Genomic DNA, 23,345 nt, shown 5'->3' with positions numbered 1-23,345 from the left:
ACTCCTGTGTGATTACCTCTCAAGATAGAAAACATTCAGGAATTCAACAGTGGATTTACAGGAGCGAGGGAATAAAACAAAGATAGAGAACACTTTTGTCACCCTAGAAAGGTACTTTGTGCTTCTGTCCAAACATTTCCACTTATCTTCCTCAGTGCCTCTGAGACGGTCATCTTGACTTGTCATTAGATTAGTTTTGCCTGTTGTGGGAAGCCATGAATGAAATCAGTCTATATTTCTTTGTCTTTTGCCCAGCATGTTTTTGAGACTGATCCATGTTGTGGAGTGTATAAGCTCATTCGTATTTGTTCCTGAGCAGTATTCCTTTTTATGAGTACTCTATAATTTTTTGTTTTGTTTTGATATTTTGGCTGTTTTTAGTTTTTGGCAATTATTAACATGGCTACTATGAACATTCTTATACAGGTTTCTTTTTATGGACATATGTATTTATTTTTCCTGAATGTGTGATACAGGGTAGATCTGTGTTTAACTTTTTGGAACTTCTCGATTTTCCAAATGTACTATATACCATTTTATACTTTCATTTCGGCAGTTTATGAATGTTCTAGTTGCTTGATGTGGTAGACTGAATCATGGTCTCCAAAGATATTCAGGTTCTAATCCCAAGAACCTGTGAATGTTGTTTTATATGGCAAAAGAGACTTTACAGATGAGATTAAATTAAGGATCTTGAGATGGGGAGATTATCCTGGGTTATCTGGGTGGGCTTTAAATGTAATGCCAAGAGCTCTTACTAGAAGGCTGTAGAGGGAGATTTGAATACAGAAGAGAAGGCAGTGTGACGATGGAAGCAGAGATTGGAATGATGTGCTCTGAAGGTGGGAGAGGGAGCACAAGCTAAGGGAAGGGAGCACAAGCTAAGGACTACAGGTAACCACTAGAAGCTGAAAAAGGCAAGGATGAACTTCCCCTCAGACACTCCAGGAGGAATCAGTCCTGCCAACACTGTGACTTCAGTTCATTGAAACTGATTTTGCTAAATTTGTGCTGTGATTGTGATTATTTGTTACAGCAGCAGTAGTATACTAATACACTCCACATCTTCATCAACATTTAGTAGTGTCAGAAAAATTTTAAACCATTCTAGATGGTGTGAAATGGTATTGCATTATGGTTTTAGTTTGCGTTTTCCTGATGATTGGTGATACTAAATACCTCTTAATGTGCTCCTGTGTCTTCTTTTATGACATGTCTGTTATTCTTTTCCTGTTTAACAAAAAAGCTGAGCTTACCTTTTTCTGTGATTTTTAAATTTCGATGGTTTATGTTACATACACAGATTTGAGTATCCCTTATCCAAAATGCTTGGGACCCAAAGTGGTTCAGATTTTTTCCAGTTTTTAGAATATTTGCATTATAGCTGTATAGTACAATGACCATTTTTTGGCGAGGGGGTGTCATGTTGGTACTCAAGAAGTTTCAGATTTTGGAGCATTTTAGATTTCAGTTTTCGGATTTGGGATGCTCAGCCTGTATTTTTTTTTTTTTTTTTTTCCTTTCTTTCTTTCTTTTTTTTTTTTTTTTTTTTTTTTTTTGAAACAGGGTCTTGCTCTGCCACCCAGCCTGGAGTGCAATGGAGTGATCTGGGCTCACTGCAGCCTCCGCACCCCTATGCTCAAATGATCCTCCCACCTCAGCCTCTTGAGTAACTGGGAGCACAGGAGGCACCATGCCCAGCTATTTTTTTTGTATTTTTTGTTTTTTAGTAGAGATGGGATCTCGCCATGCTGTCCAGGCTGGTCTTGAACTCTTGAGCTTGAGCAATCCTCCTATTTTGGCCTCCCAAAGTGCTGGGATTACAGGTGTGAGCCACCATGCGTGGTTCAACTGTATTTCCCTTGTGGTGAATGCTTTTTATGTTTTAAAGTCATGAATGTATTTTGTCTTCCTCTAAGAGCTTAAGATTCTGCTTTCCCATTGAAGATGGTATGCACTTGTGGTTGAGGCTTGTTATTTTCATGTTGTCGAAAAGTTGTTGAAAACTAGATTGACCTTGGGCCTTACTGGAAAATGAGTTAACTGTATATGTGTGGGTCTATTTCTAGACTTGTTCTGTTCCACTGATCTTTTTTTCTTATGCCTACTCTATACTCTTGATTACTAAGTCTTTTTAGTAAGCCTTGAAATAAGGTGGTGTAAGGCCTCCAATTTTCTTTTTCAAGAATGGTTTGGTTATTCTCGTTTTTTTTTTCCATATGAATTTTATATCATGTGAATTTCTTAAGTCTGCTGAAATTTTGGTAGGGATTACATTGAATCCATATATCAAATTGGAAAGAATGGACATTTAAACAATATGAGTCTTCCAGTCTATGAACATGGTCTCTCTTTGTTCAGTGTTTTTCATTTTTCTTAGCAATATTTTGTAATTCTTAGTGTTGAGATCTTGAGTATCTTTCTTTAGATATGTAGAAAATATCTGTTGTTTCAAGCATATTTCTTGAAATTTTATTTTCCAAATCTTGACCCTTTATCTTGAAACCTTGCTAAATTTACTTACTAGTTCCAGTAAGTAGATTACTTGTAGATTCCATGCACTTTTCTGTGGAGACAGTCATATCACTGTAGAATATAAAGTCAGTTTTATTTATTTCTTTCCAGTCTATCTTTTCTTTGTTGCATAGTTGTCCTGTCTAGAATATCCAATGCATTACTGAATAGAAAGGGTAACCGTGGACATCTTTATCTTATTCCCAGTTGTAAGGGAGAGATTTAATGTTTCTTTATGACATATGCTAGCTCTAGGTTTTTCATAGATGTCCTTTTCAGATTGAAGAACGTTCTTTTCTAGTGTTGCTGAGAGTTTTAAATTATAGATGAGTGTTGAATTAACATTTTCAGATACCTTTTTTCTTGCTCATTTGAGATAATCATAGGTGTGTTTTCTCCTTTATACTATAAATGAGGTGCTTGATTTTTGAATGTTAAACCAATTTTGCTGCTTGGGATAAATCCTACTTAGTGATGATGACCTTTTCTATTATGTTGCTGGATGTGATTTGCTAATATTTTGTTAAGGATTTTTGCGTCTAGTAGTAACAGACCTTTGCTGTGTATTAGTACAGGATCTTGGGCCCAAGCCGGTTTGTTGTCCCTTTTTCAATATCAGACAGCTGTTGCTTCTCATTCCTCAGCATCTGTGTGCCTTTGTCTGGGACTGGTGGTAGCAATGTTTCCTCCCTTCCCCTGGCAGTAGAATATGGTGGTTATTGTTACAGAGTGAAAGGTATGTTTGTGTGTGGGAGATGGGCAAGTAAGTTGTGCTCCACAAATCCCCCACCTCAACAGCACATGTCTTTTGCTCTCCTCTTCCCTTTGAGGCAGGGGGTCTTTGCTTGCCCTTGGGTTTGGTAGACTTTGCTGCATCTCCCGTCATAGTTGAAGGCATTTGCTTCATACGAGATGCCACCAAGTGGGAGGAAGGAGCTCTCTCCCATTTTCTGCCTTTTTTCAAGAGCACTCAGTTGAGGCCCTTGGAAAAGAGCTTGTGAATGAGTGCAGATTCTCTTTCTATCGGGGACTCCCAGGGATTTTAATTGTTATCCTAGCTCGGCCTTTCATCCTTACTTCTATCTTTAATATTCAGCAGGTTGAACATGAATGTGTTTTCTTTCCATATGTGGATTAGTGTCTGTCATCTCTTGAAAAGTTTGTGGCCATTATCTCTTCATACATTTTTTTGTTCCCCATTGTCTTTCATCTTTCTCTGGCACCCCAATTAAACCCAACTGACATTTGGTTTTGGATATTCTGAGTTTTTCCCCCCACACTGTATTTTCCCTCTTTGTGTTTCAATTTGCATACTTTAATTTGGCCTGTCTTCAAGTTCACTGCTCATTTCTGTTAAGCCCATCTAATGATATCCTTAATTTCTAATACTGTATTTTTCATTTCTAACGTTTTCCTGTGATCCTCTTTTGTAACTTTGATATCTGTGATGAAGTTTTTTCATTATTCATGTTGCTATCTCTTCCATCAGTTTCTTTAGCATGTTTATTATAGTTATCTGATTTTATTCATGTTTTGACTGTTTGCTACTCCCTGTATCTTGTAATTTTTAATTGAATGCTGAACATTTGTATAAAAACAATGGAGATTGAAGTAAATAATATTTACTTTTAGAAAATGGTCCATCATTTCTTGTGTTGTCCAAGTGTGATTTTGGATCTCTTTTTGGTTTATAGCTGAGCCATCAGCTTTCTGAACCATGAGAGATTTCTTTATAGCTCAGCTGTCAATTCCTTGGTCATTCTTATTTTCTTTTCCCCACCCCCTCTTTCTCTAGTCCTGCCTCCAAGCTTTTGTGCCCAGTGAGAGATCTTTCTGCTATTAATACCTTCCAGAGGTTTCTTTTAGCAATCCTACCCTGTCTTCAAGTTCACTACTCATTTCAGCCTTGGTAGGTCAATGTCCTGAGTATCTGGGTGAAAGTTTTTCTCATCTTTCCTGTCCTACCACAGCGCTTGGCAGCTCAATGTCTAGAGTCTCTTGGGATCATCTTTTTCTCATCTTTCTTGTCTGTCCCTCCCCCCATCCCCCATTGATGAGGGTAGATTGTTTGCATTTGTGGGAAATCTTAAGCTCCTTAGGGGATCTCCCTCAGCTTTCCAGCCTTGTTCCCCAACCTTTGACATACTTTTTGCAAGTACTTAGTGGAAACCTATGGGAATGAGTGGTTGGGATGGATGCACACTTGCTCTGTGGGATCCTTGCAATTTAATATGTCATATCAGTGCACATGTAGGCTGGTTTCTTCTTACTTTCATTTATGGCAGGATTATTCCTCACTAGCCACTCCACCAGGAAAGAGACCATCCATGCAGCCTCTCTTCTCTCAAGGCTCAACACTTGGAATTTAGTTCTTCTTAGGCTACTTTGTATCCTCAACTCTCTGGTTCAGAGACACCATGATTTTGTAGCTTATCTGGCTAGTTTTGATTATTAGAACGAAAGTGATGCTCTGTTGTAACTTTCTACATCCTAATCAGAAGTGGAATTCCTTCTATGGAATACTTTTTAAATACATAGTCTGATAATATATACCTGACACGTTTTCTGTTGTTTCATTATGGTTGATTTTCTCAGGGCTAGGTTTCTAAATTTTTTCCTGTTCTTCTCAAATCTTAAGTCTCCATCTCTGTCCTCAAGTGGTAAGTGATCTTGTGTCTTATTTAGAAATTAAAGTCATCAACAAATTATTTCAACTCATAGATTTATAGCTGTGGAAGACTTACTACTCAAATGGAATGAGAACGTTTTGGGGGATAGGATGCAGAAGTTCTTGGTAGTCCAAGACACTTAATAAAACAACTAGAAAAGCCAGGTAATTTATAAAATTTATATATTTAGCGATAGAGAACAATGGGTGTAAAAATGATTAAAGAAAGCAAAATTTTGCACCCTGGGGGAATACCTTTCACAAGTGAGCTGAGAGGTCTGCAGCTGATCATTGTTTTTCCTGGGTACAGAGTAGTACAGCCTTTGGGCTGCAGCCTGAGTGGCAGATTGGAAATATGAGGGGCCTTTAAACACAGAGAACCCCCTCAATATATTCCTAAATTCCGTAGTTCAACTGGGCGGAAGAGATAAACCAAAATCTCAGAAAAGGAGATTGGGATATTTTCTAGTCCTGTGGTGTTGAGATAAAGATTCTCTAGGGGAAGCGACTTGAGAACAATAGGTGAGAGTTGAAAGCGTTTGAGGAAGTGGTGAATACACACTGATGATTTTCAACACACCCAGTTTCTTCCCCCATAGACATTTGCCAAATTCTGAAGCTGCTTAGGCTAGAGAGCTAAACCAGAAGTCTCTTAAAAACAAAGCAATTCTTATAGTATCTAGGTACCTAGAAGATAAGGATCTGCTAGCTTTTGAAATGAAGGCTCTGCAGAGTCTTATCCTAGGAACAGGGACAAACCAGAGGTAGTCTCGTTCATAGCAAAACTGCTACTCAGCAGTGTTCTATGATTCTGGCATTATAGAGGAAGTAGTAAGAGTATATGTATGAAATTATGTTAAGTGAAGGATGAATAAGAAAATATCTAGGGTAACCACTAAAAGAAAAGAATGTGTAACAAATGAATACAGAAAAAAATGGGATATAGAATATGTCATAAATTCAGAAGAAGACAAGAAAGAAAATATAAAACAAGCAGACAACTAAATTAGTAATTATATTACATGGAAATGGGCTAAATATTTCAAGTAAATGGCAAAAATCATCAGACTGGACAAATAATAATTACCTAAATATAAGTACCTGGAAAGATTGAGAGAAAATGATGCGAAAAGGTATACCATCCAAATGCTAACTGAAGGAAATAAGTGTGGCTATACCAATCAGGCAAAGGAGACTTTAATACAATAAACAGTAGTAGGAAAAGAGAACTACATTTTATAGTGTAAGGGGATTGATCCACCAGAGTTATCACAGTCCTTTATCTGTACCCAGTAAAATAGCCCAAACATCTATAAACCAAAAATTTTATTTTGAACTAAAACAGACAGATATGCCATCACAATGGATGCAGGTATATAGGACATACATACATCACAATTAGCAGGCTTGATCTAATTGTCATACGTAGAACATTGAAACTATTAATGGTGGTATTAACCATCTGTTCCCTTGCACATGGAAATTGTACTAGAATTGACCATAAGCTGGGGCCATGAACAAAGCCTCAGCAAATATCATTGATTTTAATAATTGAATATGTTGTTTGTGTTATAGTAAATAAAAATAACTAGAAAATTCCTAGCTGCCTAGAAATAAAATACTATGCTTTTGAATAACATATGACTTAAAGAAGAAATTATGATGGCTATTAGAAAATATTTTAAACTGATTGAAAATGAAGGTGAACTACAATGATCTGGAATGCTGCTGCTGAAATGCTAAGATGAAATTTATAGCCTTAAGTCTATACATTGGAAAACAAAGCTTTTTTAAGGAGGTAGAAAAGGAATAGGAAATCAAACCTAAAGACAGTAGAAGTAAAGAAATAATGAAGACGAGCAGAAATTAGTGAATAGAAAGTAATCTTACATAGAGAAAATTGACAAAGCTAAGAAAAAGTTGGTTCTTTGAAAAGATTAATGTAATTGACCACTTAGCAAAACTGATAAAAAGAGGATGGGGAGGGGGAGAGAGAACATAAATTTAAATAATAGGAATTGAAAAATGTCACATCACTACGGATCCTACAGTCGTTAAATAGAGGCATTTATGAACAGTTTATGGAGAATATGGGATAGGGAGAGTAGGCAGAAATTTTGAGTAGTTAGGGCTGGACCATTCAATATGGGTAGGCAGTACCTTTGTGTAGCTATTGAGTACTTGAAATGTGGCTAGTCTTAGTTGAGTTGTCCTGTAAGTGTAAAGTACTCAACAGATTTTGTAGACTTAGTATGAACATTTTTTTGTATTGATTGCAGGTTGAAATGATGGCATTTTGGATATATTGGGTTAAATACATCATTAAAATGTTGCGTATTTCCTTTTACTTTTTAAAATGTCTTTAGAGAACTTAAAGTACATATGTAGCTCATATTACATTTTTATAGAGGTTGTTATATTGGCTTTAAGATAGGTACTGTTATCCTTATTTTACAGCTGAGAAAACTGGGGTGTATAGAGGTTGCCATGCAGCTAGTAAGTGGCATCCTTGGGATTTGAACCTGGCCAACTTGCTTCAAAATCTGTTCTCTGAAGCATTACACTGTTTATGTGTTCTTAAAGGATATTAAGTCATTTTACTGTTATTTTTTGCAAATATTGAAGGATTTTTAGTAGTAGGGTGACACGCAGTATGCATTTTAGAAAGCTGTTTGCATCAAAGAAGGTAGAAGGTGGTGACTGAAAGACTAGTTAAATGATTTGTAGATTGAGAAAGGAGTTGGAGCTAAATGTGTCATTGTAATCCTATCTAATGGACTAATTTGTCAGGCACAGATAGCTGTGTTGATTGTATAAAGAGCTCAGCCTTTAATGGCTCTTTTCAGGTCTCCAGATTAGCTCCAGATTGTTATGTGCAACACAATACATTGACACAATTAAGTACTTGTTCTCTGGCATCATACTGCTTGACTCAGATCCTAATGTTGGCACTTAAAAGTTGTGTTACCATGTTGTGTTGCTGTAAATTGTCCTTTGTATTCATGACACCTTTCTCCCTAATCATCCACTTTTTTTCAACACTTGATAACTCCTTTATATGTATTTCTTAGAATTTTTTTTTCACTGAACTTGGCGCTTTCTGAGCTCTCCCATATACCAGCGTTGCGTTTCATTACCACGTGACCATTTGATCTCTCTGCTAAGCTCCACACCTTTGTTTCTACCTGCTTATCGGGCACCTCCTTCTGGAATTTCATAGTCACAGAAAATTTAGTTTGACTAACAAAACACTTATGTTCCCCAAATACTTCGTATTTTGGCGAATTGTATTTTCATTCAACTGGTTTTTCAAGCAAGAACCTGTAATTTGTAACTTTTTCTTAATCAACTCTGTTCCTTCTATCTCTCTAATATCTATTCTTTCCTTTTGTGTGTTGCAATTCTCTGCTGGTTGATCTCTCTGCCCTTAGAAGTTTACCCCTTCTCCATTCCCCACTGCCAATACCTTGCTACAAAGGATTTCTTTTGTCCTACCCGTCCCAGCTCAACAGTGTAGTTTGCAGGTGAATAACACAGACTGGATTTGAGAATAAACAGGTAAATACAGGCACAATAGATGGGCAAAAAAAAAAAAAAAATTGTTGAATGCAAAAAGGAATGAATAAATGGCAAGCTGCCAAGGAAGTGCAAATATTTCCTCAGGAAAATCTTTCCTGACACCTAAGGCAAAGTTAGGTGGTGTTTCTTTGTGTACCTGTAATCCCCATTGCAATTTCTCTTAATTGTCATGTGTATTTTAATCATGGCAGTCTTCTTCCCTAGTCATTGACCATCCTGAGAAGAGGGAATATTAAAAAAAAAAATTATTCTTCCATGTGGTGCAAACCAAAATAATGGAATTATGGAGAGGTTAGAGCAGGAATGCAGTTTGTATACATTGGAAATGAATCTTAGCATATGATCTATGAAAATTAGCCATGTTCTTTGATGGAAAATAAATTTGCATCTTATGTTAGGATCTTCTTTAACGTTAGAAATATGTGCAAAGTGTGTTTAAAAACTGTTTTTTTTCCTTTAAAAATGTTTTATCCAGTTTCTTGTACACACATACGCACAAACATACACAATGGCCATATCATTCAGCCTTTTTCATCTTTTCACCCCCTTTTCTGCATATTGGTATATCTGCAACCCGTATTAATATCCTAGATTTTTGTTTATACACGTATAATCCTGTTACTAGTTGTAACACGTGACACATTGCCAGATTACTTAGAATAAAGCTGTCACATTTGACCTTTTCACCAGCAATGTGGAATGATAACAATTTCTTCACATCTTCTCTAGCAGTAGGTATTTTAATTAATTCAGTTTTTGCCAGCTAGATTGGGCATGAAATGATGCCTTATTATTATTTTAATTTGTACTTCCTCCTCTACGTTTAAAAACTATTGTATGATCATTATGATTATTAAGGAACAAACTAATGAAAATGTAAGCATCATTGTTTTCATAAAGATACACTTTGAAAACTACAATTTCAGTATTTGGGGTGTGTGATGTAAAGACTACAGACCTCTTTCCTTTTTAAAAAGGATGCCTTTTGGGAACTTTATTAAATATGGCAAATTGAACACATTCATTTTCCTTTTTCCTATATCTCACTAAAATTGAAGGCAAAGGAAAGAAAAGCGTAAGAGCTAAGATATTAAGATCTTCTGGAGCAAAACAATTTTTAAACCCCAATTAAAGGATCAGGAATAAAAGTTATGTGGGACTTATCAGTATCAGTAGTGGAGTCTAGAAAATTCAGGGGACAGTGCTTTCTAAATTCTGTGTGAACTGATAAGGAATGACCTACAGGGAATTAAGCAAAAAAAAATAAAAAAATAAAAATTTCAAGATATACAAAATCAAGGAATATTATGCTACTTTTGTACAGGAATAAGGTGGTGGGAATGTGGTTATTTGTATGTATACATGTTTATATTTGTAAAATGACGCTGAATAGACAAAACAGCTTAATAAAAATGATTCCTATGGAAGAGAAAAGACAAGGTACAATTCCTTAAATTGGGAAGAGAAACTATCTGACTTTACTCACTATGCAAATTGTTATTTAGATGAAAATGAAAACAATATGTGTTAAAAAATTTCTCTCAAGGACAGGTGAAACCGGACTACAGCTTTTATCCACGGACTCTGTTTGCCATGTTTATTTCTTTATTCTTGATTACTTCACACTTGACGCATTTTCCCTTCTTGTAACTGTAGATTTTGCCTCCTAATAGTTATGAAAGTTTAAAACCTGGGGGAGAGTGGGCTTACAAATTTTCAATGTATTTTTGTATAGTCTTTTGAGAGTAGATTGAAGTTCTAAAAAGTAAGAAAACCTTTTGTGAAAATATTTTAATTGACACTATTAAGAGTTTAAAATAGTATTGGTGGTGAAAAATCGTTAAATTCTGATTTTACTTGCAGAATTACTGTATTTTCCCACAAGAGGAGTCCTTATAACATTCTTGTTTTTAGAAGGGTTTGTTTCCATCATTCATTTAAATTCATAAGGATAACATTTTCATGGGTGGAGAAGTCTGTTGGGAAAGTCATAATTTGAATTTCTCTTGTTTTGCAGTTTGCTTTCTATGATAAGTTGAAATTATTACTTGATGTTCAAGGTAGTCTCTACATCATCCTTTCAATATCTTTGCTAGGTTCGATACAAGAGGCTGTTTTCCTAGCGTGGCTTGCTGCCTTTGGTAAGAACATGTCGTCCATCTTGCCATTCACGCCGCCAGTTGTGAAGAGACTGCTGGGATGGAAGAAGTCAGCTGGTGGGTCTGGAGGAGCAGGCGGAGGAGAGCAGAATGGGCAGGAAGAAAAGTGGTGTGAGAAAGCAGTGAAAAGTCTGGTGAAGAAGCTAAAGAAAACAGGACGATTAGATGAGCTTGAGAAAGCCATCACCACTCAAAACTGTAATACTAAATGTGTTACCATACCAAGGTAAGTTTTGTTAGATCCCAAGTTTGATCAAATTATGTCAAGGAATCTGAAGGAAAGTTACTGAATTTGTATTCCTTTCAAGTCGCCTGTAAAAAGTGATAATTGAAATATGACTTTTTAACCTTGTATAAATTGTTTTTGCTAGCTGACTTGTTTTATAAATTATTTTCTTGAATAGTGAGAAGGTTTAATCAAGCTAAATAAGATACTTAGATTTATTGTCTTCATTGCCTAAATTTGTATGTTATCCTCATTTCTGTGATTGAATGATACTTGAATAAAGAATTGAAGCTTTTTCTATCACTAACATAGTAGCAGCCTACAGCTTTCTCCTCCCTTAGTCAAAACTTTCATCAGGGGTGAAAAGAGGCTGCTCACTTTTTAATGAATTTTATATGGTTTTTCTTTGTGTTGCAGCATTGCTTCCAAGAAAGTAGTGTGTTAGGTGGCTTCTTAAATGTTGTAGGCATTAGTCAGAACCTGTCTTAAAGACCTGCCTCTTAGGTTAGGAGGACCTGTTACTTTAAAAGTCAGAAGTTTTCTGAGGATAAATTTAATCATTTACAGATAAGTACCACTGTCATAAGTATTGTTTTTTAATAAAGTGACAGGTGTTTTAAAGTATGTTTTACTACTTGTGTACATTACAGGTTTTGGGGGGAGTGTTAAGAAATGTAAGAATTCTCTAAAATGATTGTTTGCAGTGTCATACCGTGGGCTAGCATATAGCATGTGAAACCATTCTACTTGACTTTGAACTTTGAGAAGTACACTTTTGATGCTTGTAGATAACAGATCCCAATAACACCAGTGCAGCCTGTCTAGTTGCAAATACTAACAGTAGAATGTTTCTTGCCTTGTCTGGTAGACCATCCATTTCTTTCCCTTACTTGTTTTATGTATATCTTAAAGGTTGCTTTTTTGGTTTGTTGATTTGTTTTACAAATGCTTATTGAGTGTTTGCTATGTAGAAGGCACTGTTTCTAGACATATGGGGATACAGTGATTAACAAAACACAAAACTCCTGCCTTCCTAAGGGATAGAAATACACAATAAACAAGTAAACAAATTAATTATAATTTGATATGGTAATGAGTGCAAAGAAGACAACCAAATGCAGTGATATGATAGAATGAAGAATTAAAAAGCTGCTTTGGGTCGGATTGTGATGCTTGCGTGGAGCTTCGAGAAGCAGCAGCCAACTGAGGGAAGAGTCTTCTAGGCAGAGGGAAGAGCCAGAGTGAAGACACTGAGGTGAGCTTCTTGTATTAGAATATTTAAAAGGAGCCCAGTGTAGATGGAGGACAAGACTTGCCTAAAGCTTATAGAGGGCATCCTAGGGTGTGGTGAGAGTTTGAATGTTAGTCTGAATATAACAGGATGCAAGTAAGTTTATTCTGATGGATTTTAAAGAGGATCTTACATATTTTTACAAAGATTTTTCTGGCTGTGGGAGAGTGGTATGTGTATAGTAGGGTAGATGGAAGCAGTAAAATTAGGAGGCTGTGAGGAATCTAAATGCAAGATGATAGAGGCTGGACTGGCATGGCAGCTGTGCTAGCACATGAAGTAAACAGATTTGGCATGGGTTTTAGAAGTGGAACTGAGGACTTCCTGGTGAATGGGCTGAGAAGTCAAGCTATATTTCATTCTTCATTGTGTAGTGCGTGGGATTTCAGTTAGGTAACCATTTATCATATGCCCACTCGTGCCTGGTGTGCTCTTCCTTACTGGAGTTAAGATACACTGTTTGCTTTTAAACTACTTACTTCCTAGTAAGGGAGATAAACTTAGAAAAAGATGGTTTCGTAAGGCTTGGTAGATGTTATAAAAGAAGTATGCTTGGGGCTATATCCAGAGGAGGCTTGTGGAAAGTTTCCTTCTGGAGGAATACTGGTGCTTTCGAGTTGAGCGGGGTAAAGGAGGAATTAGGAGAAGCCTGTTTCATCACATGTAGTGCGGTGGTGTGGAGATTGGGAGGTTGGGGAGGATTGGTGAAGCGTTCCAAACAAGTTGGGTATCCTTAGAGTATAAAGTAAGGGGTGGCAAATGGCCATAGTGTGTATAGGTAGTAAGGAGTCACTGCATGCTGTGCCAGCGTTCACACTTAACCTGAGGGTGACTGGTGAGGTTGGGGCCGTTTAAGTGCCGTAGGGTCTAAGCTCAGAAGTCAGATTAATTTCAAGTGCAACGTGGGTTGCAGCGAGAAAACTCCTTCAGGCTGTCAAGAATGGAGGCCGGGAGACTGGTATCACTTGATTGAAGGGAGCTGTGTGATACAGCAGACATAGAGCCATGTTTTTGCACAACTTCAACAAGGCTCTAGTTGCCATTGCAGTGAGGTTATCCACAGAGCAGAGCCTGAGAGAGTCTAATCTTTTAGAGAGGTACAGCAGTACTAAAATTGGCCATTGCTGGTATTTAACCTGTGGAGGAGGTCACCTTAGTCATAGCTCTTTTCCTTATTTCCCATTCTTTTTACAGCCTCTTTTGGAGATAGAGATCTCTGAGAGCTCATATTCTGGAGCTGCTTCATCATTAAAACCATTTTTTTCTGCCCTTTCACCTGATTAATGAAGGTGAAGTGATAATTGTCCATTATCTTGTTTTTCAGTATTAAAGTTTCCTTGAAGCGTAGAAATTTGCCTAATTTGGTGGTTTTTTTTTAGATGTTGCAAAAATGGAGATTTGTTATTATTGATCATGGTCTATCAAAAAAATTTTAACTTTTTACACACTGTAGCTTAGTGCCATATATTTTATAAAGCTTGTTTTTAGTAGTAGAACAATTAAATTGTGTCAGATTATTAGTCATTTCTTAACAACTAAATATTCTTAAACGTAAGAAATTTAGTTGGAATTCAGGGAACTCATTTATATGTAGAGTGTAAAAGATGGGAAGTGGGATGTAAAAGGTTTGTTATGGATAAATCCAAACCTTAGCTTAAACAGAATGATTCAAAATGTGATACACAATGGATTTGTAAGCATGTTTACTCAGGATTTCAAGTAAAATATTAGTAAAGTGCTTTTATAGTTTTATAAGCCAAAAAATACAACTAAGTTCAACTGATGAAGAACGGGAAACAAATTGCTTAATTTTAAGAAATGGCAAATGTTTTCTGTTGAAATGTTTACTGAACAGTTCCTCCTCTCTACTCTCAGCCCCTTAATATTAGAGTGGGGTTAAAGTTAGGGCAGAAACATAGTCCTGGCTTTGTGTCCCTCCCACTCCCCTCATCTCATTACTCTTGTTGCCTCTGGCAGTTTAAAAGCTGTAGTTATAGATACGTCACTGTTGCTCCCTTCCCACCATTTTCTGTGGTGACACAGAGTAATTTATAGGTAGAGCTTAACCTCAATAAAAGCTGCAGTGAGCTAAATAATAAAAAATTTCAGGAAGCTTTTTCATCTCAAACATTTTTGAGTCCGAGGGATGGGAGACAACTTGGTCGTGAAGTCAGAATGGCAGTTGATACTTAGGTAAAGAATCAGACATAAGGAAAAAGCTTTCAATATATTATTATCCACAATAAAGCAAAATTGAAATTGCAGTGGGGATGGAGGTCTGTAAAGTTAAAAGTAAGGGACTCTGAAGTGTTAAACATTCTGTAAAATTAAAAGTAAGGGATGGAGTTCTGTAAAGTTAAAAGTAAGGACCATGGGGTCTAAAATGGCTATTTTATAATATTGATTATACATAAATGTATAGGAATGCAAAATTTATTTTCATAAGCATAAATTAAAAGGACTTTCCTAAGGTGGTACTCTGACCATGTAATCACATTTTTGATCTTTCATCCCAAGGAAATAATCAGAATATTGTCAAAGATTCCTGATGTTTGTTTCAGTATCATTTTTTCTTTTTTTCTACCAGTCCATTGGAATCTGTATTGTTTTTAATATGAATTAGAAAAAACCCAGTCCTAACCTTTAGTTTCTTTAATAAAGAACACTTAAGCTTATTTTATACCACATTTAAGAATAGTGAAAGAAAAGTTTATGCCACTCTTTATAAACACAGATGCAAAAGTCATAAATAAAATATCAGAAACTAGAATTCAGTGGTTTATTAAAAACAAAACCACAAAAACATAACTAGGCATGGTGGCTAACGCCTGTAATCCCAGCACTTCGGGAGGCCGAGGCAGGCAGATCACCTGAGGTCAGGAGTTTGAGACTAGCCTGACCAACATGGTGAAACCCCGTCTCTACTGAAAATACAAAAACAGCTGGGTGTGGTGGCATGTGTCTGTAATCCCAGCTACTCGGGAGGCTGAGGCAGGAGAATTGCTTGAACCCAGGAGGCACAGGTTGCGGTGAGCCCAGATTGAGCCACTGCACTGCAGCTTGGGCGATGAGCAAAATTCCGTCTCAAAAAAAAAAGGTCTAGGTAATGTTTGTTGTCATTCAAGGATGACTCAACTACAGGAAATCTATTAGTATAAGATACCACATAATCATATTTAAGAAGCACTTTATGATCATCATGGATCCAGAAAGGGCTTTCTATAAAATTTGCTATTCATACTAACAAATTAGAAATAAGAGTTTTCTTAGCTTGATAAAGCATACTTCTAAAAATGTTAACACTTAATTATGAAACTTTTAGAGATTAATTGACCAAATTTTTAGTAATGAGTATGGGTGACCCAGAAAAGTCTTGTATTTTTTTTCTAATATTTATATATAAAAGTATATCACCTTTATAGTCAGCACAATTAAATGTTTAAATAGGACTTTTGGGCAATTTAATTCTTGTCTATTTATGACAAGACTATTCTTGTCTTTTTTCTTTGAAGTCAGTTTTTTCTGTTAAAAGGCAATTCTATTTTTTTAGCATTCTCTTTTGATATTTGTATGTTTATGACTATTTTTGCTTTCAAAAAGTATATTTCTAGCCAGACATGGTAGCATGCACCTGTAGTCCCAGCTGCTTGGGAGGTTGAGGCAGGAGGGTCATTTGAGCCCAGAAGTTCCAGGCTAGTGTGCAGTGATGACATCTGTGAACAGCCACTGCACTCCACACCAGGCAACATAGTGAGAGTCTGTCCCTTTAAAAAAAAAAAAAAAAAAAAAGTTACTTAAAAACATAAAGTAGCATGTACATAACTGAAAAATCAACCATGATTCTACGGTGGAAAAATCAGTCTCCCTCCCACCCCTGTCCTTTCGTCACCCAGTTTTCCTCTGTAGTGAACATTGTATTACTAGTGCCTTATGTATCCTTCCAGGATGTTTCTTTTTAATGCTGCCATTAACATTTGGATTTTGTTTTGCCTCTTAGAAACTTTTTTTTTTTTTTTTTGAGACAGAGTTTTGCTCTTACTGCCCAGGCTGGAGTGCAGTGGCGGGATCTCGGCTCACTGCAACTTCCGCCTCCCAGGATCAAGCAATTCTCCTGCCTTAGCCTCCCAAGTAGCTAGGATTATAGGCATGCGCCACCATGCCTGTCTAATTTTGTATTTTTTAGTAGAGACAGGGTTTCTCCACGTTGGTCAGGCTGGTTTCGAACTCCTGACCTCAGGTGATCCGCCCGCCTCGGCCTCCCAAAGTGCTGGGATTACAGGCATGAGCCACCATGCCCGGCCACCTCTTAAAGAGTTTTAAACATCAGAGTAATTAGTAACTTTATGCAGACTATCTTGGAATAGAGCAGTTGTAATTAAAAAAACTGTCATCTTTTATTTCTAACCTCACGTTCATACCTTTTTGCTTCTCTAGGTAACCAGGAATAGCTAAAGAGAAGTCTTTTTGGACCCAAACTGTGGTATTCTTCCATTCTTAAGCGAGTGCTTTTTCATAATAGGATAATTCTTTCTTCTCATTCATACATTGGCATGTGTGCGTGTCTGTCTGTATCGTAATATGTATGAAGCACTATGGTGGAGGGAACTCTGAATTTCAAGTTTGATAACCTGTTTTTGTGTCAGCTTCTTTAGTGTTGATGAGTGTAGATCCTGGGGAATATGACTGTACTTTTTACTGTTCACAGCTGTGAAAGGCAGTAGTGCTATCTGAGTACTTTCACAGTATGACTTTTGGGTCCATTGAAATAATGTAAATGAGCTTCATAAGCTATAAAACATTATCGCTAGGAGTATGATTTATTGGAAATATTCAGATATTCTAGGTCTTCGTTTTCTATTTTTGTTTTTCAGGAGAACTCACATTAAATTGTAGACATTAAAATGTGTTGTCTCTGCTTAGAAAAAGTTTTTGCCAGGCAACATTGCATGATGTATAATTTAGTTTATTAAATGTATAAGATTTGTTGATAAAGTCAGAACAATAAAACTTTATAAATATGAATTAGAACTTTGAGGTTATGGGGAATAGGGATCTTTTGTCAGCCTTAGCATCCAGTTTGTCATATACTGTTTATAAATGTGAAAGCACTTGTGATGAGGTCAAGTATCATGTGAAACACACTTTGGAAGGCACTTTGCTAAACCCTGGACCTTATCTGGTGCCTACATTTACAGTTAGGTATTTTGAGGGGGCTCCTGCTCCGGGACCTGGTATTCAAAGTCCCTTGTGTATATGGTATATTCTTGCATGGGGCATTTTTATCACCTACCTTATCAGGGAAAATACCTACCTGCCCTAGGACCTTTGTCCCTTTATAAAAATTACTGAATTATACCCAAATTAATCAATTTCTGTAATTTTATCATATAACACCTGATGCAATGAACAATATACCCGCTTTTCTTGTCCTGTTAGTTTAACATATTAGCTTCAGGAAAGAGTCAACCTAGCTAAAATAGGCATTTAAAAAATTACAGTAATCTTTTGTTTTCCCAACATCCTTGGTCTATTTCCAATCTTTTTTTTTTTTTTAATTGAGACGGAGTCTCGCTCTGTCACCCAGCCTGGAGTGCAGTGGCGTGATGTCAGCTCACTGCAAGCTCTGCCTCCCGGATTCACGCCATTCTCCTGCCTCAGCCTCCTGAGTAGCTGGGACTACAGGTGCCTGCCACCATGCCTGGCTAATTTTTTGTATTTTTAGTAGAGACGGAGTTTCACCGTGTTAGCCAGGATGGTCTCGATCTCCTGATTTCATGATCCGCCCACCTCGGCCTCCCAAAGTGCTGAGATTACAGGTGTGAGCCACCATGTCCGGCTGTTTCCAGTCTTACCTGGAACCATTCTAGGCTACCCAGGCCTTTTTTTTTTTTTTTAAAGTATTTACCATCCAGCCCAAAATGTCATACCCAGGACATTCTTATGTGACTACATTCTGGGGAAAAACCATACTGTTTACTCCTTCCCCTTCCTGTCTTGTAGTAGAGTCCTTCCAGGCCTGTGTGGTCCTCACTGGCAATATAAGTAAATGTATCACTATCCAAAGTGCTTGAGATAGACAATACCCACACATGGACTATGGAGAGAGGTGAGATAATAGTAAAACAGCAGTTTCGGATATCTTGCTTAAATCTTCTCTTGTACTTGGGCTAAAATCAAAACGTCTCTTACAGTCTGTTTTCATTTCCTTTTTTTTTTTTCTTTTTCTCTTTTTCAATTTAGATATTTTCTAATGATCTACTTTTGGGTTTACTGGTCCTGTTTTTGTGCTGTATTCAGTCTGTTAAGCCTACGTAAGTTCTTAATTTCAAATATATGCTTCAGTTATAATATGTTCCTTTGATATTATAGATCACAAATCTGTTGAAATTCTCCATTTTGTCTATTTCCTTAATATATTTATAATAGTTACTTTAAAGTCTTCTGTGTGGCAGTTCTAATGTCTGGATCATCTATCTGTTGGTCTGCTTCTGTTATTGTCCATTCTTTTCTTTGTCAAATTTTCCTGCATTTTCATGTCATACAACTTTTATTGTATGCCATATGTTTTGTACATTATATAAAATTCACTCATAAAGATCTTGCAAATAATGCTCTCCCCAGAGTATTTGACCTTTCCTACCTTTACCAGGTAGATAGAGAGGATGCTCACCTTAATCTAATTAGTGATTGAGCTGGGTGGGGCTAGACTGCCATTTTAATTTGGTTTAGTCTGCCACTGGATTATACCTTTTCTGCAAACAAAGCGCTCCAGGGATTTTGATTGAAAGCTTGTTAGACTGTCACCTAACCCCTGAAACCCTGGGAGATTCACTTCTACTTTTTCGAAGTATGAGATGACTTTGAAAGTATGAGCTCTTTAGCCTCAGCTTTAAGATCTGATAAGTGTCTTGAGGGGGAATATTCATGTAACTGTCAAAAGTTCTACTGTTTTATTCCTCAGAGCTTCTTTTCTCAGACCAAGCCTTTAGCCTGCACCTAGACTCTGCACATGACCCCAGGGGAGGAAGTGATAGGCATTTGTCAGTTCACCTAGAAAGCTGCTTTGCTGCAGTTTTAGTTCATCTGGATCTCATTAGTTTGATAGCTCTCCATTGTCTTTTGAGCAAGTTTTTTTTTTTTTTTTTTTTTTTCCCTCCAGTAAGAACATTGGACTGCTGTGACCTGCTTATATTTTACCTGGAAGTGGAACTGTAGCAGAATGTTATAATAGGAAATGTTCTGGTATTTACCAAATCTGGTATTTACCCCAAATCTGAGAACAGTAGATTGCCAATAACCTACATTCAAAATTGAGGTGCTACAGTGTTCATGCAGAACTTGCAGAAAAGATACCGAGTCAAGCATTGCTACAGTTAAAACCTGTTACTCACCTGTAGGCTGTATAAAGATCATGAGTTCAGGAGAAGGACCCCATAGTGAAAAGATTTTTGGCGAGGGTAGTATATGTTAAGGTATTTCTCCCTTTTGTTAATCCAATTTGAAGGACTTGACGAGAACTTCTCAGTTTGACATGTGTCTGCTGAGGTTTGAGAGAGAAATAGACTGGTACTTGACTTCTATCTGAAAAAGCCTAAAAAGTGAGATAAAGGCTGGAGCTGCCCCTGTATCGGTAGAATGAAGAAAGGGCACAATGGGAGTGGCCAGCACTTTGTCAGAGTTTGATGGGTCAAAGATGGAAGAATTACCCCCATGGACAAAGTAGACTTTAGTAAGACATAATAGTTGAAGTTGGCTTACCTTGAAAGGATCAAGAGGCCATACTTGGTTGGAGGGTCACAGTGATCCAAGCAGACAAGCCTGAGAAGTTCCTGCATCAGGAACTAACTGTAGGTGAGAGTCCGCATTTAGACTTCCAACCTCCACAGGACTCCATCACACATTACTGTCACATCAGATTACAGTCCAGCCAGCCATGTAAGATCGTGCCCCTTTTCTCTCAGACTCCCTCTTCCTGCTATTTCAGAACCGGGAGGGGCCTTAAAAATAATAGCTGGAGAGTACTGGAAGAGGTAGCGTGAAAAGAATTAATGAGATAGTAAGATTTTGGCTTTGCTGTGGCTGGATTTTTAATTTCTGAAGACATTTATTATTAATACAAATATCTGGATGTGACTAGAAAGTGTTGAAATCTTTTTGGGATTTTGTGCAGACAGGATAAAAGCAGCTTGGGAAGAGCTTGTTGGAGAGCAATGACTAGAGTGATGGTGGGAGGGAGCTCACTAAGTCTAGTTTGTTTCATGAGCTGTCTGTATCCTCTTTTTGAAAATTGAGAATTCCAAATTTAGTGGTTGCTGCGGACAGGAAGAACATGTGGGGAGAAAAGAGGGATGTTACGTGTGTCTGCGTGAAATACATGCCATTTTAACAAAAGCATTTTTTTTTTGTTTTGTTTTTGTTTTTGTTTTTGCATATAATGATACTGGTTAAATTAGCCAGTGATGCTTTATTTTCAAAGAAATGTTACAACTACAGTTTTCTTCTATTATCATCATCGTTTTCCTTGAAGCGGTAGGTTAGTCTTTACTCTCAAAATCCAACTTTTAACTCTGACTTTGGGTTATTATGGGAAGCGCTATGAAATGGTCTTGGTGCTCTTATGAAACTGTGATCACTAATAATACTTAAATTAGAACTGAAATATATAAGGAGACTTCTCACTAACTCCTTCACCCCAGCCTTTTGTCTTTTAGAACTTTGCTTATCTTTATGGTTATATATATATATATATATATATATGTATATGTATGTAGATATAGTTTCTCTGAAATTTGCTAGGACAATGGGGATTAGGGGCAATGAAAGAAGGTTTTATATTTATGTTTAGGATGATAGGGACATTGAGAGATACTGAACACAAATTTATAATGAAGTTAAGTAATTCAAAAGGGTTTTCCTGTAATTTTTATGTGATGCCTTATAATTTGCATCCACAGGTATAAAACATTAATCTATGTGCTTAAACATTTGCCTAAACATTTTAACATGTTATCTAAACATAACCGCTATGCATAAAAGCAGTTTATCACATTCAGAGTGCTATACAAATTTGAGTTGATTTTTGTTTTGTGGGATGCTAATTGTCAAAAATTGTCAGATTATAAAAACTTTTAGAATCAAAGTCAAGCATTATAAAACTGTATAACTTAAAAAGTTGAATTTCATGGAATCATATTCTGTATTGCAATCATTGTTTTATGTTTGATGTAAAGTCATCCCTTGGTATCCTTGGGATACCCCATATCTCCAAAATCTGGAGACGCTCAAGTCCCTTATATAAAATGGCATAGTATTTGCATATAACCTATGTACATCCCCCCCATATACTTTGTTTTGGAGGCAGTGGGGAGACAGCGTCTGGCTCTGTCATCCAGGCTGGAGTGCAGTAGTGCAGTCTTGGCTTACTGCAACCTCTGCTTCCTGGGCTTCGGTGATCCTCCCACCTCAGCCTCTTGAATACCTGGGATTACAAGTGCGTGCCACCATGCTAGGCTAATTTTTGTATTTTTGGTAGAGACAGGGTTTCATCATGTTGCCTAGTCTGATCTTGAACTCCTGGGCTCAAGCGATCTGCCTGCCTCAGCCTCCCAAAGTGCTGGGATTACAAGCGTGAGTCACCATGCCCAGCCTGTATTCTTCATTGTTGTATTGTTATTTTATCTAGTTTTTCCTCTAGTATTTTCTATCCATGGATGTGGAGCCCACAGATACAGAGACCAACCATGTATTCCAGATTTTATGCACTTATTTTAAGATTAGAATAACATGTACTTATATTTTATATTTATTTATTTTGTCATTTACGTTACTATTTTTTTTTTAATTGTTAAAAACAGTGTATACTGGCCAGACACGGTGGCTCATGCCTGTAATCCCAGCACTTTGGGAGGCTGAGGCAGGTGGATCACTTGAGGTCATGAGTTCAAGACCAGCCTGGCCAACATAGTGAAATCCTGTGTCTACTAAACATACAAAAATTAGCTGGGCCAAGTGGCATAATTCCAGCTATTTAAGAGGCTGAGGCATGAGAATTGCTTGAACCCAGGAGGCAGAGGTTGCAGTGAGCCAAGATTGTGCCACTGCACTCCAGCCTGGGTGACAGAGTGAGACTGTCGGGGGGGGATATATATGACTAAATCTAGAAAATCGATAAGCTATGTTATTAAAGTAAATGTACCTGAACCCTTTCAGTGTTAGCTTTTGTTTTTTTTTAAAGTAAAAAGTTTGTATTTGGAAGGGCTTGAAATACTTCAACCATTTTTAGAATTGATATTTAAATCTTTTCAATAGTAGAGACAATTTTGTGCGTGGGAGATACTTTGTTTTTTCAGGGGCAGCAGAAATATCAAACAGTATCTCAGAGTAGAGTTTTTAATACAGCATTTGGAGGTGGAGGTGGAAAATATTGAGAAAGTTTTTTTCAATCATCACCTGGTCCTCCTTCTAAGAAAGGCTATACTATATCAAAGATGAGTAGAAGTGTCAATTTTATTCTTATAGGAGTGTGATTATGGAAGTTCTGTTGTCTCCCCCTGTTTTTTATTTAGTTATTAATATTTGGAAACCTAAGCTGCTTATTTTAATTTGGAAGGGGCTTTCTCAATTTACTTGTCCGAAGAAATTTTCTTTCCTGAGAAAATGTCTCTTACAGTGAAATCTTGTTTTTATAATTAAACATGTTCTGTAAATGTTTTACATACCTGGGATATTATACCAGTTTTATTGTTTTAGCTTTGATTTGCTATGTTTATATTACTTGTTTCTTTTTAGTAACTATATATGGGGTGGAATAATGTTAATAATTAAGAATGTGGCCTCTGTCTCTTCCACTTGCTGGCTGTAGGACCTTAGACGTGTTACTTTGTCTCTTTGTTTCCATTACCTCATTTG

At 36.9% G+C, this 23,345-nt stretch overlaps 1 protein-coding gene across 8 annotated transcripts in view; it reads left to right on the top strand.

The window, feature by feature from the left end:
* Nucleotides 1-23,345, top strand: part of SMAD2 (SMAD family member 2) — an 89,500-nt gene that overhangs the window by 23,218 nt on the left and 42,937 nt on the right. For all 8 annotated transcript variants that reach the window (XM_063716775.1, XM_063716773.1, XM_024235718.3 and 5 more), the window contains 1 exon segment: nt 10,858-11,146. In XM_063716775.1, coding sequence (XP_063572845.1) covers nt 10,911-11,146 — 236 coding nt within the window. In that variant the 5' untranslated portion in view covers nt 10,858-10,910.

Source organism: Pongo abelii, chromosome 17, assembly GCF_028885655.2.
Source record: "Pongo abelii isolate AG06213 chromosome 17, NHGRI_mPonAbe1-v2.0_pri, whole genome shotgun sequence".
NCBI lineage: Eukaryota > Metazoa > Chordata > Mammalia > Primates > Hominidae > Pongo > Pongo abelii.
This window is presented reverse-complemented; position numbering and strand designations above follow the sequence as displayed.